Consider the following 18,733-nt stretch of genomic DNA (forward strand, 5'->3'; position numbering starts at 1 on the left):
CATTCATGAGACACAGAAGGAGAGAGCGGCAGAGCAGCAGGCTCCATGCAGGGAGCCCGACGCGGGGCTCGACCCCCGGTCCCCAGGATCACGCCCGGGCCGCCGTCCCCTGCGGTCATCGTCCGGGCCTGGGGCACCTGCAGGCGGTCGGCGTGAGCGAGGAGCCCCGCAGCCCGCGGCCCGCGTCCACCCAGGCCTCGGGGCCCGACCGCCACCGCGGGCCGCGGGCTGCAGGGGGCGCTCGGGAGCCGCGTGGTCGCAGCCCCGGCGGGCGGGCGGCCTGGGGCGCGCAGGCGCATGCGCGCGGTCGCCATGACAACGCGTCGGCGCGGCGCGGGAACCGGGACGGAGGATGTGGGACGGCGGCAGCGAGGGCGCCGCGGGCGGGCCCCCGCCTCTGCCCCCCGCCCCCGCCCCCGCCGCGACCGCGGCCCCGTCCTGGGCGCTGGCTGGCGGTACTGGTAAGGATTAGGGCGCCCCCGGGCGGCCGCGGGCCTCGGGAGTGCCAGGGGCGCCGCAGCAGCCCCTCCGCGGAGCCGGGGACCGGGAGGTGCCCCGGGAGCGCCAGGGCCCCCCCTCCCCGGGGCCCTGCGGGCGGCCGCCGTCGGGGCTCGGTGCTGGGCGGGAAGCGCGTGCCTGGGCCTGCAGCCGCGAGCAGCCCTGCCGGCCTCCGGAGCTGCCCTGGCCCCTGGGCTCCGCGCCCGCAGCCTCCCCCCGTGTGGCCCTGCGACACCCCCCCCAGGCCTGCCACCACCCCCCGGTCTAAGATCTTCACTTAAAGCTAAATAATAAACAAACAAACAAACAAGCAAGCAAGCAAGCTTGAGATGGGCGTCGTGCTCCGCCCTGAGCCTCCTGGGCCTGGGCTGCTCCAGCGCAGAAGGGCGTGCGCGGCCACCTGCAAAATGAGCCCTTTCTTTAGAAAATGTAAAACGTGCTACCAGGTGAAAGGTACTTGGAATACGAGACCGGCACGGATGAAGAGGGACGTCTGAGTCAGGCTCTTGCTATTTTCTTGTGCAACTGGTTAGTCCTAGTTTTAGCTTTCCTGGCAGGGTGAGGCCGGACTTGGTACTGCTCCCCTGATAGGAATACCGGAAATAAGCTACTGGTGCCCTAGAATCCTGACGTTGCAACAGGTGAATTTTAAGTCAAGGGAGCACAGCAGGGAAAATAGAGCAGAAACTTTTAAATACTTTAAGCCCGTGGTCAGGTAATAAGAATCTTCTCGTGACTTTCTTTAGCCCCATTCAGGTTGTAGTGGAAGATTCCTTCGCTCAGAGAAGCAAGGAGTTCAAGTCTGACACGTTTCTTCTGCAGGCCTCGGGTATGCTGCGGCCCGCTGAGGGCGGGCACTGAACCTCAGGGATTCTCAGGGCAGTCTTCTCCTTTTTCATTTTTATTTTTTAAGATTTTACTTATTTATTCATGAGAGACACAGAGAGAGAAGCAGAGACACAGAGGGAGAAGCAGGCCCCATGCAGGGAGCCTGACTGCAGGACTCGATCCCAGGACCCCGGGGTCACGCCCTGGGCCCAAGGCAGCGCTGAACCACTGAGCCACCCCGGCTGCCCCTCTTCTCTTTTGAATACCGAGGAAGGTAGGAGCCAGAAAGGGAAGAAAGAAGCCCAGTGGGATCCCAGCTCCAACAAGTAAATTCCTTCGAGATCTGTTTGCTATTGAAGTAGCATTTTATAGGTTGAATTCCACGTGAGCCTCCGTTGTAATGGTTCTTTAGCAAGGGGATTGCTGATACTTAGCTGCTTTTGAATTTGAAATTTCCAAGTTGTCTGGAATAAGTGGGTTAATTTCTTAAAGGTTATTTTTAAAAACTATTAAGAAAAGTTTACTGCTTTCATTTTTTAATGTTCCTTATTTTATTTTATTTTATTTTATTTTATTTTATTTTTTTCTGTCAATGTTCCTCATTTTAAATCCTGTTTTGTGGACACCTGGGTGGCTCAGGGGTTGAGCGTCTACATTTGGCTCGGGTCGTTACCCGGGAGTCCCAGGATCAAGTCCCGCATCCGGCTCCCTGCATGGAGCCTGCTTCTCTCTCTGCCAATGTCTCAGCCTCTCTCTGTGTCTCTCATGAGTAAATAAAATCTTTTTTTTTTTTAATCTTGTTTTGTAAATTTGTTTAGCAAACTCTTGAGTTCATGTAGTGCACAAATCTACTCACAAGGATATCTCTTGAGATGCAGAGACTCAGAGGTTGGCTCCTGAAGACACCAGGATGGTTGAGTAGTGAGATCTCTGAGCAGATTGTTTTTTGTTTTTGTTTTTGTTTTTTGTTTTTGTTCGTTTGTTTTAAGAGACCTATACAAAAGATAGGACAAAAAACAAAGATAGTGGTATGTGCTGCTAACATAGATTCCACCCCAGAATGCAAAAGATCCTTTTAAATTAATACCAAAAACAGTAAGGCCGTTAAGGAAAGCTGCAGGCATAACAGAGGAAGGAGATTTCAACTCCTGCTTTGTTTGTGTTGTCTTTATTAAGGACCGAACAGAGAAGAATCAAGCTTTACAAAGAGGTAATGGAAGGCCGGGAGGGCAAAGAGCTTCTATGAGCCAGGCTTCAACTCAGTGTTAGGAGGAACCGCCAGAGCTATATTCAAGGATGGTGTAGAGGGCATCTAAGAAGCTTCTGGGACTTGGTGATTTTTCGGATCCTTTTAGAGTTTAGACTCTCTGATAAAAATGTCTTTATTTGAAGTCATGGGGAAAAAAAATAAAAACCAAAACCTGTGAGTCACCCTAACCCAAGGTGGCAAAAAGAGGCTTTGGAGTCTGTTTTTATACTCTGCCCTTATTAGCTGTGTGGTTTTGAACAAAATAATTTCTTTGAATATCCCTTTCCTCAGCTACCAGGACCAGTTTTTCCCTTGTGCCACTTGCAAGTTAGTGTCTGCCCACCCTCAGTGCATGCTTCTCCAGACAGCATTTTTATTCCCAATTCCATCTTCCTTTCTCTATTCTTAATTCTATCTCCTTTTCTTCCTCACCCCTGACTCTATACACACACACACATTCATATCTTTGAAAGAAGTGCAATTGGGGGTGGGTGGGTGGGAGGGGGACAGGAAAGGTCCTGGTATAATTTCTAAGTGATGAAGAGCAATGTACTTATCTTTCAAAATCTCCAGAAATTATTGGCCATCTCCAGGAGAATTATTATAATCTATGTGTGGAAAAGTCCCAGAAAATTAACTATTTTATATTGCATAAGCTCCAAGAAGTGGATAAAGAAATTGAAAAGGGGTAAGGAAGACAAATACTTGATTACATAATATCCACTGACATTGGATCTGTGTGAAAACCTTGCAATACTGAGTGATTTGTTTAAGATGATTTGCAAATGCTTATTAAAATGGACACACATACCCTTTGATTTGGGGAAGTAGATGATGGACGCGGTTAGTTGGCCTTGAGGGTAGTGGAGTACGGGGAAGAGCACTAGACCAGCGCTCTCCTTCAGATTTGTCCTGAATTCCTGTGAGCTGGATTTACTTATGAAAATCATTGAAGTCTTTGATGTCATTATCAAGTAGAGATACCTTTTTTTTTTTTGTGAGAAAAAATTATATAGTGTAAAACTATTTACAAAATCTGCAGAATATTCAGTAGTCTTAAGTTACTTGGTATAAATCTGTATTGTGATACATACCTGGTTTCAGTAAATGCTATTCATGATGTTACTGTTTACGGGGGAAGAAAAAAGTACTCATTTCTTTATTGGGTTTCTTTTTTGTACTTTAACAGATTGGAAGGACTCACATTAAACATTGCTGGTAACAGTTGCTTAATGCCAGTAGAAAGAGTAACATGTGAAGATTTTTGGATTCTTTCCAGAATTTTAAAGAAGAATCTATATATTAATGGTATATGTCTCCCTAACAATCATTGCCTCTTGCTTTCATTTTCCTGATTTTAATTATTCAGTATATGGAATATCCGTCTCTATTCATCTGTGTTCTTCAGGTTTGGATGTTAGATATAACCTCATAAGTGACGTTGGTGCATACTATGCTGCAAGACTGCTCCAGGTATTTTACTACAAAATGTTCTTAGTTCTCTTTGTTTTCTTCCAGAAGTCAGTGAAGAACCAGTCCTTTGGAAGGTGCAGGGTTTGAGCACCCCAAGCCTGCTAAGTTAACCCTTTATTGCAGACTTCACTTTGGAGATGTCCCTGCTGAAATGCTGCATTAAGGTTGCATTTTATTTAAGAAAGAGGTAAAAAAAACAAAAACCAAAAAAAACCAGCCTGCTCCACCAATCAGAGTAGGTGTACTTTAAGGCTTTGTTTCAACATCAGAAGATTGGAAAATATGGGTATATGTCTGTATTTTCAGTTAAAATGTTTAAAGCAGCCTGTATCATTTGATACCTCTTAAGTTAGTTAGCTCTTTAAGTTCCTACCTACTTGTCCCAACTGCTAAATGTGCTTCCAATGAGCTTTAACATGATCTTGCATATTCGTGAGATGGTGCAGAGCAGTAGAGTGAAGATTTAAAAAAGAATATGAACTAATTTATTCTCAGCAAGTACAAAATGCTGCAAAAATCATCAAAATGTTCTTAGTTTTGTTTACAGTGAAACCCCCTAGACTAGGGGCACACACACAAAAATGCTAGTTTCGCAAAATGTCCAGGGTCCTGACTTGCACTGTATTTATAACACTTGAAATACTGAAAAGGGGCACCTGGGGGCTCAGTCGGTTCAGTGTCTGCCTTTGGTCCCAGGGTCCTGGGATGGAGCCCCTATCATGCTTCCTGCTCAGCAGGGAGCCTGCTTCTCTCTCTACTTCTGCCTGCAGCTTCCCCTGCTTAAGTCCTGTCAAATAAATAAAATATTAAAAAAAAAAAAAACACTGAAAACCCACTTGTGTGTGTTATCAGATTGTTGGTACCTAGAGCTCCTGAGTCCTCTTTTGCAAACCTGAACAGTTAAATATATAAAGGACATTCGTACTTTGAATCATCAATCAAAATAGAATAATCTTTTTCTTTCAATTATTTTGCAGTTATGTTTAAATGAGAATGGTCATTTACACCCTCCCCACCCCCCACCCCTCAATGGTAGTTTGTTTTGTTGGACTTTCAGATTTTCTATGTTACAAAGATTTTCCTTGGAGGTAAATACTTTTACTTAAATTAAGCAGCTCCTATACTGATATTTTTTTCCTCATAATTACCTGTGTAATAGCTTGTTTTCTCTTATTACAGAAACAACATAAACTCATTTACTTAAATCTTATGTTTAATGATATTGGGCCCGAAGGTGGAGAACTGATTGCTAAAGCACTACATGTAAGCATTTATAGACCTCAAACTAATATTTTCCTTGGGAATTTTACCTTCTGATAGCTTGTAATTAACAGGGTCAAATGTTATTATGAACTTGTGCAAATGTGTATTTTCATTACACTTCAATTTATTTAAATGTAACCTTACATGAACACTTTTGAACTTCTTTAAAAAATAGCTTTATTAAGATAATTCACATAAAAATTTTCCATGAAAATTTGAAGGTGTTCAGTAGGTTTTTGTATATTCAGAATTGTGTGACCATCACTGTTTTTAGAACATTTTTATCCCAAAAAAGCAGCTCTGCACCCATTAGCAATACTTCTTTCACTTCTCCATGCTTCTTTCACTCCCCAGCCCCTGGCAGTCACTAATCTATATTCCATCTATAGATTGCCTATTCTGGACATTTCACATAAATGGACTCTTACAATATGTAGTCTTTTGTGACCGGCTTAATACTTTCAAGGTTCATCCGTATTGTAACGAACTTCATTCCTTCTTTACTGCTGAATAATATTCCCTTGTTTGGATATATCCTATTCATGCATCAGTTAAGGATGTTTGGGTTTCCACTTTTTGTCTATAATAATGTCCTGTCAATATTTGCAGACTTCCGTGTGAATATTAGAAAACGTCTTTCTTTGTGAAAGAATAGTGAAAGGAGTGGAATGGGGAGTTAAACTTTGCAAGTGTCTGAGAAATTACATTCCTTTAAAAGTAATACAGGGAGGGCAGCCTGGGTGGCTCAGCGGTTTAAGGGTCTGCCTTCTAACCAGGGTGTGATCCTGGAGTCCCGGATCAAGTCCCACGTCAGACTCCCTGCATGGAGCCTGCTCCTCCCTCTGCCTGTGTCTCTGCGTCTCTCTCTCTCTCTGTGTGTGTCTCTCATGAATAAATAAAATCTTGAAAAATAAAAAGTAATACAGGTAGAATATGGAGTGATTGCTTAATAGTTCAGGGTCTTCTTTTGTGGGGGGTGAGGGGGTGATGAAAGTATTTTGGAACTAGCTAGGTGATGGCTGTGTAACATTGTGACTTTATTAAAAACCAGTGAATTATACACTTTAAAATGGTTAATTGTGGGTTATATGAATTTCACAATTTTAAAAAGCGGTATAATTTTTTTAGAAAACAAATGTATAGATTTCCCACTGAAAGGAAAATTAATTAAGATTTGCATCATTTACTAGGCATTGTTTCGGCATCGGTTTCCTGGGAATCCTGACACTACAAAAATAAGCTGGATTTTTTTCATCTCTTATTGGGAAACAATATTTACCTTTAAAGAGTACAGCCTATTCTATCTTCATGAAAAATTGATGAGTTTGCAAATAGTAATAGTCTCCTAACTTATGTAATCAAAAGACAATTCTGTGGAAGAAGAATTTAATGAAGTTTTGATTCTTTTCCTTTTCAGAAGAATACAACTCTGAAATACCTCAGAATGACTGGAAACAAGATTGAAAATAAAGGTGGAATGTTTTTTGCTGCAATGCTGCAAATTAATTCATCTTTAGAAAAGTTAGATCTGGGTGACTGTGATCTGGTGAGTAAAATACTTATGAGAAAAATCACCCAGGTACTGCATCATTCTTGGAAACCAGGATAGGGAACCGTTAAAGAGACCAGCTAAATAACAGTCTTATGAATGAATAAACTTGTCCCTAAATATCACAAGTTTTTTTTACTATTAGACATAATGGTGCTATTAAAAAAATCAGATTGTATTAAATAATACTATAGAGGAATGCCTAGAATAAAATTGTTCCTAAGCCTCTATCTATAACCCTTCTTAATCTAAATGGGATTTTTAAAGACTGTTTAATTAAACAACTGCTACTTCATTAGAAAACCTATATTCTAGTTCTAATTTATTCTATCGATAAAGAGAAAAGTGCTACAAAGATGGCCAAGTACTCCATTTGGAAGGAGGTAATATGCATGATAGGACAGTTGCCTAATATTTGAGGACATAATAGTTACGAGTCATGAAGGATGAGAAAAAACTGCCTTGGAAGAGGGTCCATGGCACAACATTCCAGGCAGGGGTCCAGCACACACAGACTCTAAAATAGCGTGGTATGGGTTACAATGCTATTATGGATTGAGGTAATTTTACTACTGTTGTATTTTATCTGTATTTTACAGATGCTTTCTATTTTGAGAAATTACAGTTTTCCATTTCTGGTAGTGATAGAGCTTTAAAATTGGAAAAAGTGAGTGATTTAACAGAAAACTACTAAGTAAATAGTAAAACTGACAAATACCGCAAAAATCATGAGACGTATATGAATAATGAAATGTCAAGCCTGGCGGGTTTTAAGAACTGAAAAGCCAGAATGGCTAGACCAAGGGAGTTAAGAGTATCTCAACGTGAAGGTGAGAGGTCTGCAGAGGCCAGATCCAGCAACATTGTATGGGCTGTGGGTCAAGGCCAGGGGAAGAGGGGGTCATATTATAAATACGTATCATAAGGCTTTGAGGGCTTACATGATCTAATGGTCCTTCAAAAAGATCACTCTGGCTTCTGGGGCACTAGAGGGTGGAAAGAGGAAGCTCACTTACCACTTAGGAAGTTACTATAGGCGTCGTGAGTACGGGGCTGGGGTGGGGGCAGACGGCTAACCTGAGACCTCTTGTGGAGACGATCTCTAAGACTTAACTGATTAATTGCATGTGAGGGTGAATAGATGGGCAGTGAGGAGGCCCAGGTTTTCTGGCACAACACCTGGGTGTGTGTGGTGGGGTCCACCATAGAAATGGGGGAATGAGGCCTTTCCCAGGTGGTCAAGAGGGAACCGTGTGGAAGCCGTGAAAAAGGTGATTAGTAACCTTTCCCACCACATACACCCGAAGTACGAGTATGCACATAGAATGCTTGCACGAGGGTGTGTGAGTGGTGTAGAGCCCTAGCTGGGCTTTGCGTGTCTGGGCATCTGAGGTCTGCAGCCCACAGAACCCTGAGGGCTTAGGAGCAAACCCAGAAGTGAACACCATAGGAAATGGATCCTGAAACTTTAAGAGCTCCTCTTCTGTCTTACAGATTTTAGGGAAGGGGAAGAGAACATAACATAGTAACAATTCATTGCTAGTTTGACCAAACTATAATTCAGGGTTTATAATTTAAGAGTTTATTTCTTCAAATCTAAATTACTGATTTTGAAATAGGGAGGTTATATACTTCATCAATTTCCTTAATGAATTTACTGTTTCTAGGGAATGCAAAGTGTGATAGCATTTGCTACAGTCCTAACTCAAAACCAAACAATTAAGGGAATAAACCTAAACCGACCTATACTGTATGGTGAACAGGTATGTATTCAAAGTGATGAGAGCTTAATATTACTACATGTGAATAAATTGAAGGTTATGTCAAGGTTCATATTTTTAGAATTTACTGCGTTTACGAAAATTTATTTTGAAGAAAAATGGAGTTAAATTATGATTTTAGATGTTACGTATTTAAGCAGTAAACCAGGTCTTTTTTTTTCCCCCCTTGTGAACTCAGATTAACAGTGAGTAAACCTGTAAAGCAGCAAAGTAATCAAGACAAAGTTTTAAAGACTGGAGTGTAAGAACTCAGTGTGAATTGTTTTGTTGTTATATTGGTATTACTAAACCGTTTTTGAAATCCTGAGTAGGGATGTCTGGTGGCGTGGTGGTTGAGTCTGCCTCCAACTCAGGGCGTGATCCTGGGGTCCTAGGATCAAGTCCCACATCAGGCTCCCCGTGGGGAAGCCTATTTCTCCCTCTGCCTATATCTCTGTGTCTCTCATGAATAAATAAATCTTAAAAACTTAAAAACAAAAACTGTATACGAAGAGCAACCTGCAAAGTCTAGACTTGATCCTATAGCTAAGCTGCACGCTGGACACAAGATGGACTAAAAACATGGTACCTGCTTTCAGGGCTGCTTTGGTTCTTAACATGATTTTTAGGAGATGTTGCAGAGAAGGTTCTCAGATTAAGGACATCAGATTTGAAGACTAAATCAAAATTTTCTGGATTAAAGTCTCAAGGAAGTATGTTAAACTATATGAAATCACATTGGAAGCACGATTCCTTTTTTTTTAAAGCATGTCAAGTGGTGTCATTCCCAAATCTGAGAATAGTTATGAGAAGCCCAAGGCCTTTCTCAGGTCTCAGCCTGGTGCTTCTAGGAGTCAGCTAAACTCTAGCATGCTTCCTACTCCTCTACAAGGCAGCCACCCTCCATTCTATCCCTGGGAGTACTAGTCTCTTCAGTGGCTGTGGAGTAGACTTCTTGTGTGGTGCTTCACACTTTGCCATTCCCAAACATAAGCCTGCAAACCTATTTAAGGAATTACATTTCACTATTTGAAGGAGCATGGAAAAATATGAATGCCAGGTGCCATACTAGGCAAATTGTCAAACTTGGCAAATGGATCTAAAAAAAAACCCTTTACTATTTCTGATTCTAGTTCCTTTCCTTAACAAGGGTGGTCCTACAACCAAACTTCTTGACCTTAAAAAAAAAAAATTGCAATCAAAGCATAAAACACAAATATATATCCTGTTTTCTGTTCCAGGCACCATGCAGAGCAATACTGCCCACCCCCCAAGTGGTCAATTTTCATTTGTTAAGATCCCAAACTATAGCTTCCCTTTGGGTGTACTTTTTCCAATGTCAGCAGAAGTTTAAATCAGATATAGGATTATGGAATACTGAATAAAAAAATGCAGTGTTCTATAGAACAGTTATTTTGTGCCAGGTACTTTTTTGTTAATTCTGTGAGGGGAAGTACAATTTTATCTAACTTACAGAAAAGGAAACGGAGACTAAGCTAGATGAAATAATTTGCCCAAAGTCAGGCAGCTAGTATAAAGCTAGTATTTGGATAGTTTAATTATGTAACTCATATACTTTTCATTACAAAACTCATGTACTATCTGCTACTGCTGTGTGGTTTCATTTAACTTTTGTAGTTTTTCTGAGTTATTATGTAGAAGACAATAATATGAGCATACATAGTTATCTGTGTTCGTGATCAGAATTTTCAGTGACTTTTAATATATATATAGCAGTCTCGGGGCACCTGGGTGGCTCAGTTGGTTAAGCATCCAACTCTTGATCTCTGCTCAGGTCTTGATCCTCAGGGTTGTGAGTTCAAGCCCTGCACTGGGCTCCATATGCCAGGCATGGAGCTTACTTAGAAAAAAAAAAAAAATGCAGCAGTCAAGAGGGCTTCTCCTTACCATAAAATACTGACCCATTAGTTTTAAGACCTACTTTGACTTTGTTAACAACTTAAAAGTGCTTAGTATTCAAATCCTCATTGAGGTTATATACTTTTTGCCTGGAAACAGATTTTGGAATTAAAAATAAGTCTTCCAGTGACTAGAACAGTACAACACATTTAGAAATTTGGGATGATTATAAAAGAGAAGTACTAGATAGTACAGGACTAATGAGTATATTTTAAAAATAGAATCAACACTGAGAAACATCTTTGTATTTTGTCTGTAAAGAGTAGAGATCGAGAAGTTCAGCAACATATGAGGGTTTAAGAAACATTTAGAAACTCTTGCGAAGACAGCAATAAGGGAACTTAACATGTGCAATACATCATGGGACCAACTTTTATTGTTTAGAATTATGAGACTTATTAAAATTTTTTTTAAAAGATTCCATTTATTTATTCATGAGAGAGAGAGAGAGGCAGAGACACAGCAGAGGGAGAAGCAGGCTCCATGCAGGGAGCCTGATGTGGGACTCGATCCCAAGTCTCCAGGATCACGCCCAGAATTAAGACTTTTTAAAACCAGCCTCTTTTACATCATTTAGGTCACTGTACTTTGCAAATACAGTGGTTTTTAAAATTCTAAAGCATCATTTGTGGCAAAATTGATTTTTCTTAAAAGCCAAGCCAAAAAAAAAAAAAAAGCCAAGCCAAAACAAACTATAGACTAATAGTCTTAATTGATACCTTTTTAAAAAGCTAATTTAAATAACTAAGCATGTGTTTGGAATAAACACGTACAGCTTCAAAATGTATTTTAGAAAAAGATTTTACCTATTTTTAGGAAGAGTCCACAGTTCATCTAGGCCACATGTTGAAAGAAAATCACTGCCTTGTTGAACTACACATGTGTAAGCATAATGTAAAAAACTGTGGTATAAAACAGTTATGTGATGCACTGTATCTAAATGGAAGCCTACGCTACCTTGATGTCAGCTGGTAAGTGATTATTAATACATTAATCCAGAAGTCCTGGGAATAATCTATGTAAATGTTCACAGTACATATGACACACTGTTAGACACTAATTCAAAGACCAGAAAATACAACCACCGTTGTCAACTTTTTGTCCTAATAAGCTTTAGTATTTAGTTTCAACTGATATTCTATCTCCTAACAATGTGAATGAGCAGTTTAATCAGGAGTAAACTAGAATGGAAGCAACCTTTTATAGCAAATTTTCGTTAACTTTTTTGGAAACTGAGTGATTAAAATCTTTACTAAATTAGAGGGGATCCCTGGGTGGCTCAGAGGTTTGGTGCCTGTCTTTGGCCCAGGGCGCAATCCTGGAGTCCTGGGATCGAGTCCCATGTAGGGCTCCCTGCATGGAGCCTGCTTCTCCCTCTGCCTGTGTCTCTGCCTCTTTCTATGTCTATAATGAATAAATAAATAAATCTTTAAGAAAAATCTTTACTAAACTAGAAAGTAATGTTCTATACAACAGTTTTGAAGCATGTTAATCTTTATGAATAAAAGAATACTTCATATTTCAAATGTAACCATGTATTTTTCCCTTCCCAGCAATAAAATAACTCGTGATGGAATGGTGTATTTGGCTGATGTACTGAAAACCAATACTACCCTGGAAGTACTAGATCTTTCTTTTAACAGAATAGAAAATGCAGGAGCAAAGTATCTCAGTGAAACTCTTGCTTCATACAACAGGAGTCTTAAAGCGTTAGTATGGTTTATATTTCATCAATGAGAAAAACTTAAACATTTAAAATAGTAACCCCAACCCTCTTAAAACTCAAGATCCATGATGAAATATGAAAAGTTTCTAAACAGACATTAGACATTTCAATTTCTTTTTCAAAAGTAATGTCTATTTAAAATTAGATTGATTCTAGTCATGACTGCTTAAGAATGAGAAAATTCTTACCTCCTACAGTATCCTGAATTCTATAGAAAAATTATAATCATTCATTATGACCAAGATAAAAAATAATCAAAGAAAATACTACAGATGACTTTATCCTGAAAGGTGTATTTGTAATCCACCCAAATGTTTACTGAATGATCTAAAACAGACTGGGTTTCTGGTATGTAGCTTTTCTACATACATGAAACATCCACTTAGGAAACGAAGTTTCTTAGATTTTAATTAGCACTACTTTTAAGTATCTATTTATGCATCCTCTTTGTGGATGTATGTATTGGTTTCCAGGATTACTACTACTTGTTTTTCATAGGCTGTCAGTAGTCAGCAACAACATAGAGGGAGAAGGACTTGTTGCACTTTCGCAGTCAATGAAAATAAACCCCACCCTCTCAAATGTCTACATTTGGGGAAACAAATTTGATGAGGCTACATGTGTGGTAAGTTTTATTTTTTTTTTCTTCTTCACAGAGGCTTTTTCTGGGGTCTTCTCTATAATATCAGACATTCACAGGTGGCCTTAGAAATGATTCCAAAATATAGTAAGACACTGTAGTTTTGATAAATTTTAACCTAAGTCCTAAAAATTAACCACTGGAAAGTTTTGTGGTTGAAATAGCAGAAGATATCAAATACTACATATTGGTGTAAAGATCACTGAATCATACAGTCCTAATTCCTCCAAAGTTAAAACATTTTAAAAATTAGTTGATTTATTCTATTTGATGCAGCACAATCTCCAATCTGCTGCCCAATAATTAAACCAAGACATGGAATTTGGAGACATATAGTGTGAGTGCTTTTATATGTTGCTTATAAATAGAGCCCTTGATACTACTTTCCAAACAAAAAGTATTGTAACAAGTAGTTTTTATTTGGAAAGAATGAAGATGCTAAAATTCTCAATTTGCAAAGACAATCCAAAATTCCATCTCTAAAAAGAGTAATAAGATATACTACTTAAACCCCTGATTTCAGAAAAACATATTCTACACAATAGAAACTGAGTTTGGCATAATGACAAACTGGAGTAGAAAGCAACTAAAATTTTAAATCTTTTACACTCTGTAAATATTTGCCTTTCTTTATACTCCTAACCTTATTGGCCAACCATTTTAACATGTTTGTGTGACACCCTTACAAAGATACCAAGGACCCGTAAGAGATATGCAAAGAAAATTCTACAATGAATTTGGAATTGGGCTACCAGCCAGGCCAATGTCTAATACTATGGAAATTGTCTGTTAGCCTTAGTCTATAAAGCAGCTTCAGGGAGTTCATGAGCTCCATACAGCTGTATGCCAAAATCTGGTTATTTTTCTGAGAAATGTATATTGTTTTATTTTCAAGGGCATTTACAACTCTTTCCTCCTTCATTTAAGAACTCCTGTAGGACTTGAAAATTTTGATCATGGGATCCTTGGCCCACAAAATCGGGAATACAGAGAATTGTTAATTCTCGGAGTCATAAAACAAAATACCTTAAAACTTATTTCTAATTTTTGCAAGCTTATTCATTTTGATAATTGAACAATTTTCTTAATGATAGGTTTTTCTCTTCTTAAAAATCCTAGGCATATTCAGAGTTAATGCAAATGGGCCGTCTAAAACCAGACAATACAGACGTGGAGGCATATGTGGTGGATGGACATGTGTATCTTGCAGAAGTCTCGAATGGCCTTAAAAGGCATTATTACTGGAGGCCAACTTATGGAGCAGCTTGCAGGCACTCAGCTAATGCAGGTTTTACTCTTGTACCAGTAGGTGGACATCTATGAAAAAACTAAAATAATATTTACACATTGTCTTACCTTAATATTTTATTGCCTATTAAATTTTTCTTTCATAATTTAGAACATTACTTTTTTCAAATGTGTAAAAGATACAACTATATTAAAATGACTTCGCATAATTTTCTAAAAGCAATTTTACAGGAGAGGGAAAATGGCAGAGAAGGAGAACCCTGAATTCACTTCCCCACCATGGACACATGGAGGCAAATTGCTACACATAGTACAACTCACTTGAAAACCAGGACTGGCCAAAAGATCTTCCACAGCCAGGTGTAGCCAGCCAGGTGTAGAGACAAGGTCACATCAAAAAGGGTAAGAGGGACAAAGATACCATAAGGAATTAAACCCCTGGAGTGACTACTCACAAAGGTGAGGGCCTCACAAGGAGGAGACATTCCACAATGGACACCCCTGGCCCTGGGGAGTTGGACTGAGAAGACCAGTCTCTACAATGTCTGGCTTTGAAAATCAGTGTGGCTTAACTCCACGCTCAGTGGAGAGCTGGAGGGCCATAGGAAAGGCCATAGGAAGTGACCACCCTTTAAAAGCCAGCACACCAAATAACTAGGCCCGATACAGAGCACAGAAGCAGCAGTTTGAAAAGTGCCTGGGATATACGTGAGGGAGATTTACTGACTTGTTTTAGGATGTGTACAGGAAGGGCAGGAAATACAGGAGCTTTCTCCAGGAATGAAAGAGCTGGTGGATGCCATTTTTCTCGCCTTCTCCCAGCCTAGGCAGCCAGACACTTGTAGAAGCCAGTTAACATTCTCCACTTACCTTGTTAGCACTGTGTGCCATGCCCTGTCTAACCTGCCCCCTGTGGCAGGCACCTCTCCATACCAATTCCTGCCATGGGGAGCTAACCCCACATACCACTGTACACACAGCTCCTACAGCTAGGCTTCTCAGCTGGCTAGAGAGCAAGCCCTACCCCTCAGTGTGTCTGCAGCAGTCACAGAGGCACCTAAGGGCCAGCTCTGCCGACTAATAAACCCCCAGCTACTGTGACCAAGTCTCACAGCCAGCCACATGGGAGGCAAGCCCTGCCCACCAGTGAGCACACAGTAGGCAAAGTAGATCACTGCAGACAGAGGGCTGGCCCTGTCTGTATGCTTTAGAGGCTGCAGTGGGGCTTACTAGCCAGCTGTGCAAGGAAAAAGCTCTGCCCACCAATGTACCCTCAACACTAGAGGATGATCATTGTAGCCAGTGGAGTAGAGGGCTAGCGTCATCCACCAGCATGCTAGCATCAGTCATGGCTCGACCACAACAGGTTCTGGTGACCAGGAGGACTGCGTTGCAGGAAACCACAGTACCCCCTTCTACACAAGGCCACAACATCCAGGAAAAGCAGCTGACCTAATTCCTAGAAAGAGACAAAATGAGGAGACACAGGAATATGTCCCAAACAAAAGAAAGTGAAACCACAGAAAAAGAGCTAAATGAAAGATAAGCAATATGCCCAAAAGAGTTTAAGGTCATGGTCAGAAAGATAGTCACCAGACTTGAGAGAAGAATGAATGAACTCAGAACTTCAACAAAAGAGATATAAAATAAAAACTAGTCAGAGCTGAGGAACAGAATAACTAAAATTAAAAATATGCTAGAGGAAATCAGTGGATTAGAGGATACAGAAAAACATGCCAGTGATATGGAAGACAGGCTAATGGAAAACATCCAAGCTGAACAGCAAAAATTAAAATTTAGGTTAAGGGGACCTCTGTGACATATCAAGTGTGTGAACATTTGCATTATATAGGGATCCCAGGAGACGAAAGAAGGGGGACAAAAAACTTACTTGAAGAAATAACAGCTGAAAACTTCCTTAACCTGAGGAATGAAATGGACCTTTAGATGCAAGAAATAAGGAGAGCCTTAAGATGAACCCAAGGAGGTGCACACCAAGACACATAATTAAAATGGCAAAAATTAGAGAATCCCAAAGGCAAGAGAAAAGCAAACAGTTACATACATGGGAAACTCCCTAAGGCTATGCACTCATTTTCAGCAGGAACTCCATTGGCTAGCAGGGAATGGCATAATCAAAGTGCTGAAAGAAAAAACAAACAAACCCTGCAACCAAGAATACTCTATTCAGCAAGATTATCACTCAGAGTTGAAGGAGAGAGAGTGTCCCAGACAAAGGAGTTCATCACCACTAAACTAGCTTTACAAGGTGGTTCTTCTACTTCCTTTAGATGTAAGGTTAGATTGTTTAAAATGCCCTTGTCTCTTGAGGTAGGCCTGTATCACTATACATTTCCCCCTTAGAAATGCTTCTGCAGGATGCCTCAGTGGTTAAGCATCTGCCTTTGGCTCCGGGTGTGATCCCCAGGTCTGAGGATTGAGTCTGGCATCAGGCTCCCCACAGGAAGCCTGCCTCTCTCTGTGTCTCTCATGAATAAATAAATAAAATCTTTAATATTTTTTAAAGGAAATTCTTTAAGTGGAAAGAAAAGGCCACAATAGAAGAAAGTTATGAGAGGAGAAAATTTCCCAGTAAAAGCAAACACATAATTAAGGTAGATCTAAAACTCATAAGCCTAGTAAGGAGGTTAAAATAAAAGCAGTAGGATCAATTATATCTGTAAAAATTAGTCAAGGGATATACCAAAAAGAGGTAAAATATGGTATCATATACATAAAACAGGAAGAAGGGAATGAAAATTTAGTGCTTCTAAAGAACTAAAAAGACTATGATCTCAATATAAACTGATATACACATAGTGTGTTCCACATGAACCCCATGGTAACCACAAACCAAAAACCTGTAATAGATACAGAAAAAGAGAAAGGAACCAATCACAAGGGAAGAGAGAACTACAAAAAATAACCAGAAAGCAACAAAATGGTATGAAGTACACACCTATCAATAATTACTTTAAATGAACTAAATGCTCCAAGGAAAAGATATAAGGTGACGGAATGGATAAAAAAAATAAGACCCATCTATATGCTTGCCTACAATAGACTCACTTCAGACCTAAAGATGCATACAGACTGAAAGTAAAGGGATGGAAAAAGATCTTCCATGCAAACAGAGGCAGAAGGAATGTTGGGGCTACTAATACTCATACCCCCATACTCATATCAGGTAAAACAGACTTTAAAACAAGACTGTAAAAAGAAAAAGGTCATTAAATAATGATAAAAGAATCAATTCACTAACAGGATATAAGTATCTGTGCATCCAACTTAGGAGTGCCATCTAAATATACAAAGCAAATATTAACAGACCTAAAGGGAGAAATTGACAATAACACAGTAATAGTAGAGGGCTTTAACACCTGCTTAAATCAATGGATAAATGGCCAAGACAGAAAATCAGTAAGGAAACAGTGGTTTTGAATGACACATTAGGCCAGATGGACTTAAAAGATATACACAGAATTTTCCACCCTAAAACAGCAGAATATCTATTCAAGTGTTCATGGAACATTCTCCAGGACAGATCACATGGTAGGCCATAAAACAAGTCTATGAAGACTGAAATCCTATCAAGCATCTTTTCCCACCATAACAGTATGAAACTAGACAGAAATCAATTACAAGAAAACTGGAAGAAACACAAAATACCTTAAAGCTAAACAGTATGTTACTAAGCAACCAATGATCAACAAAGAAACAAGAAATCAAAACTACTTGGAGACAAATAAAAATGGAAACACTACAGTTCAAAATCTTTAGGACACAGCAAAAGCATTTTTAGGATGTTATTTATTTATTCATGAGAGACACAGAGACAGGCAGAGACACACAGGTAGAGGGAGAAGCAGGCTCCCTGCAAGGAGTGTGATGTGGGACTCGATACCAGGACCCCAGGATCACGTCCTGAGCCAAAGGCAGACGCTCAACCACTAAGCCGCCCATGCATCCTGCAAAAGCATTTCTAAGAGGGAAATGTATAGTGATATAGGCCTACCTCAAGAAACATTTTAAACAATCTAGCCTTACATCTAAAGGAACTAGAAACCGAAGTACCAACAAAGCCGACAGTCAGTGGAAGAAAGGATATAGTAAAGATTAGAGTGGAAATAAATGAAATAGAGACTAAAAAACAACAGAGAAGATCAATGAGACAAAGAGTTGGTTCTTTGAAAAGATAAACAAAATTGATAAAACTTTAGCCAGACTAATAAAAAAACCCTCAAAATCAGAAATGAAAAATAAGTTAAAACTGACACCATAAAAATACAAAAAAAAAAAGCAATTACTACAAAAAACTATATGCCAAGAAAGTGGACAACCTAGAAGAAGCAGACTTTCTAAAAACATACAATCTTCCAACTGAATCAAGAAGAAATAGAAAATCTAAACAGGCCAATTACTAGTAACAAAATCGGACCAGTGATTTAAAAAACTCCCAACAAAAATCCAGGATCAGATGACTTCACAGGGGAATTCTACCAAATATTTTAAAGAAATGTTTATACCTATCCTCAGGCTATCCCCAAAAATAGAAGAGGGAGAAGTTCTCCAAAATTCA

The 18,733-nt window shown here is 39.9% G+C and overlaps 1 protein-coding gene across 2 annotated transcripts; it reads left to right on the forward strand.

Annotated features, from left to right (window-relative positions):
* Nucleotides 1-328: 328 nt before the first annotated feature.
* LRRC34 (leucine rich repeat containing 34) lies at nt 329-16,894 on the forward strand. 2 transcript variants are annotated; one of them, XM_072752253.1, is made up of 11 exons: nt 329-461; nt 3,149-3,263; nt 3,765-3,883; nt 3,984-4,048; nt 5,228-5,311; nt 6,729-6,857; nt 8,528-8,623; nt 11,357-11,511; nt 12,094-12,249; nt 12,765-12,891; nt 14,026-16,894. In XM_072752253.1, the coding sequence occupies exons 1-11, from the start codon at nt 353-355 to the stop codon at nt 14,227-14,229; spliced, it is 1,359 nt and encodes a 452-aa protein (XP_072608354.1). In that variant the 5' UTR covers nt 329-352; the 3' UTR covers nt 14,230-16,894. The 2 variants fall into 2 exon arrangements, with proteins under 2 accessions (XP_072608354.1, XP_072608355.1); XM_072752254.1 differs by lacking the exon at nt 3,149-3,263 and having other exon boundaries at nt 341-461.
* The last annotated feature ends 1,839 nt before the right edge of the window (nt 16,895-18,733 follow it).

Source organism: Vulpes vulpes, chromosome 3 (genome assembly GCF_048418805.1).
Source record: "Vulpes vulpes isolate BD-2025 chromosome 3, VulVul3, whole genome shotgun sequence".
NCBI classification, from domain to species: domain Eukaryota; kingdom Metazoa; phylum Chordata; class Mammalia; order Carnivora; family Canidae; genus Vulpes; species Vulpes vulpes.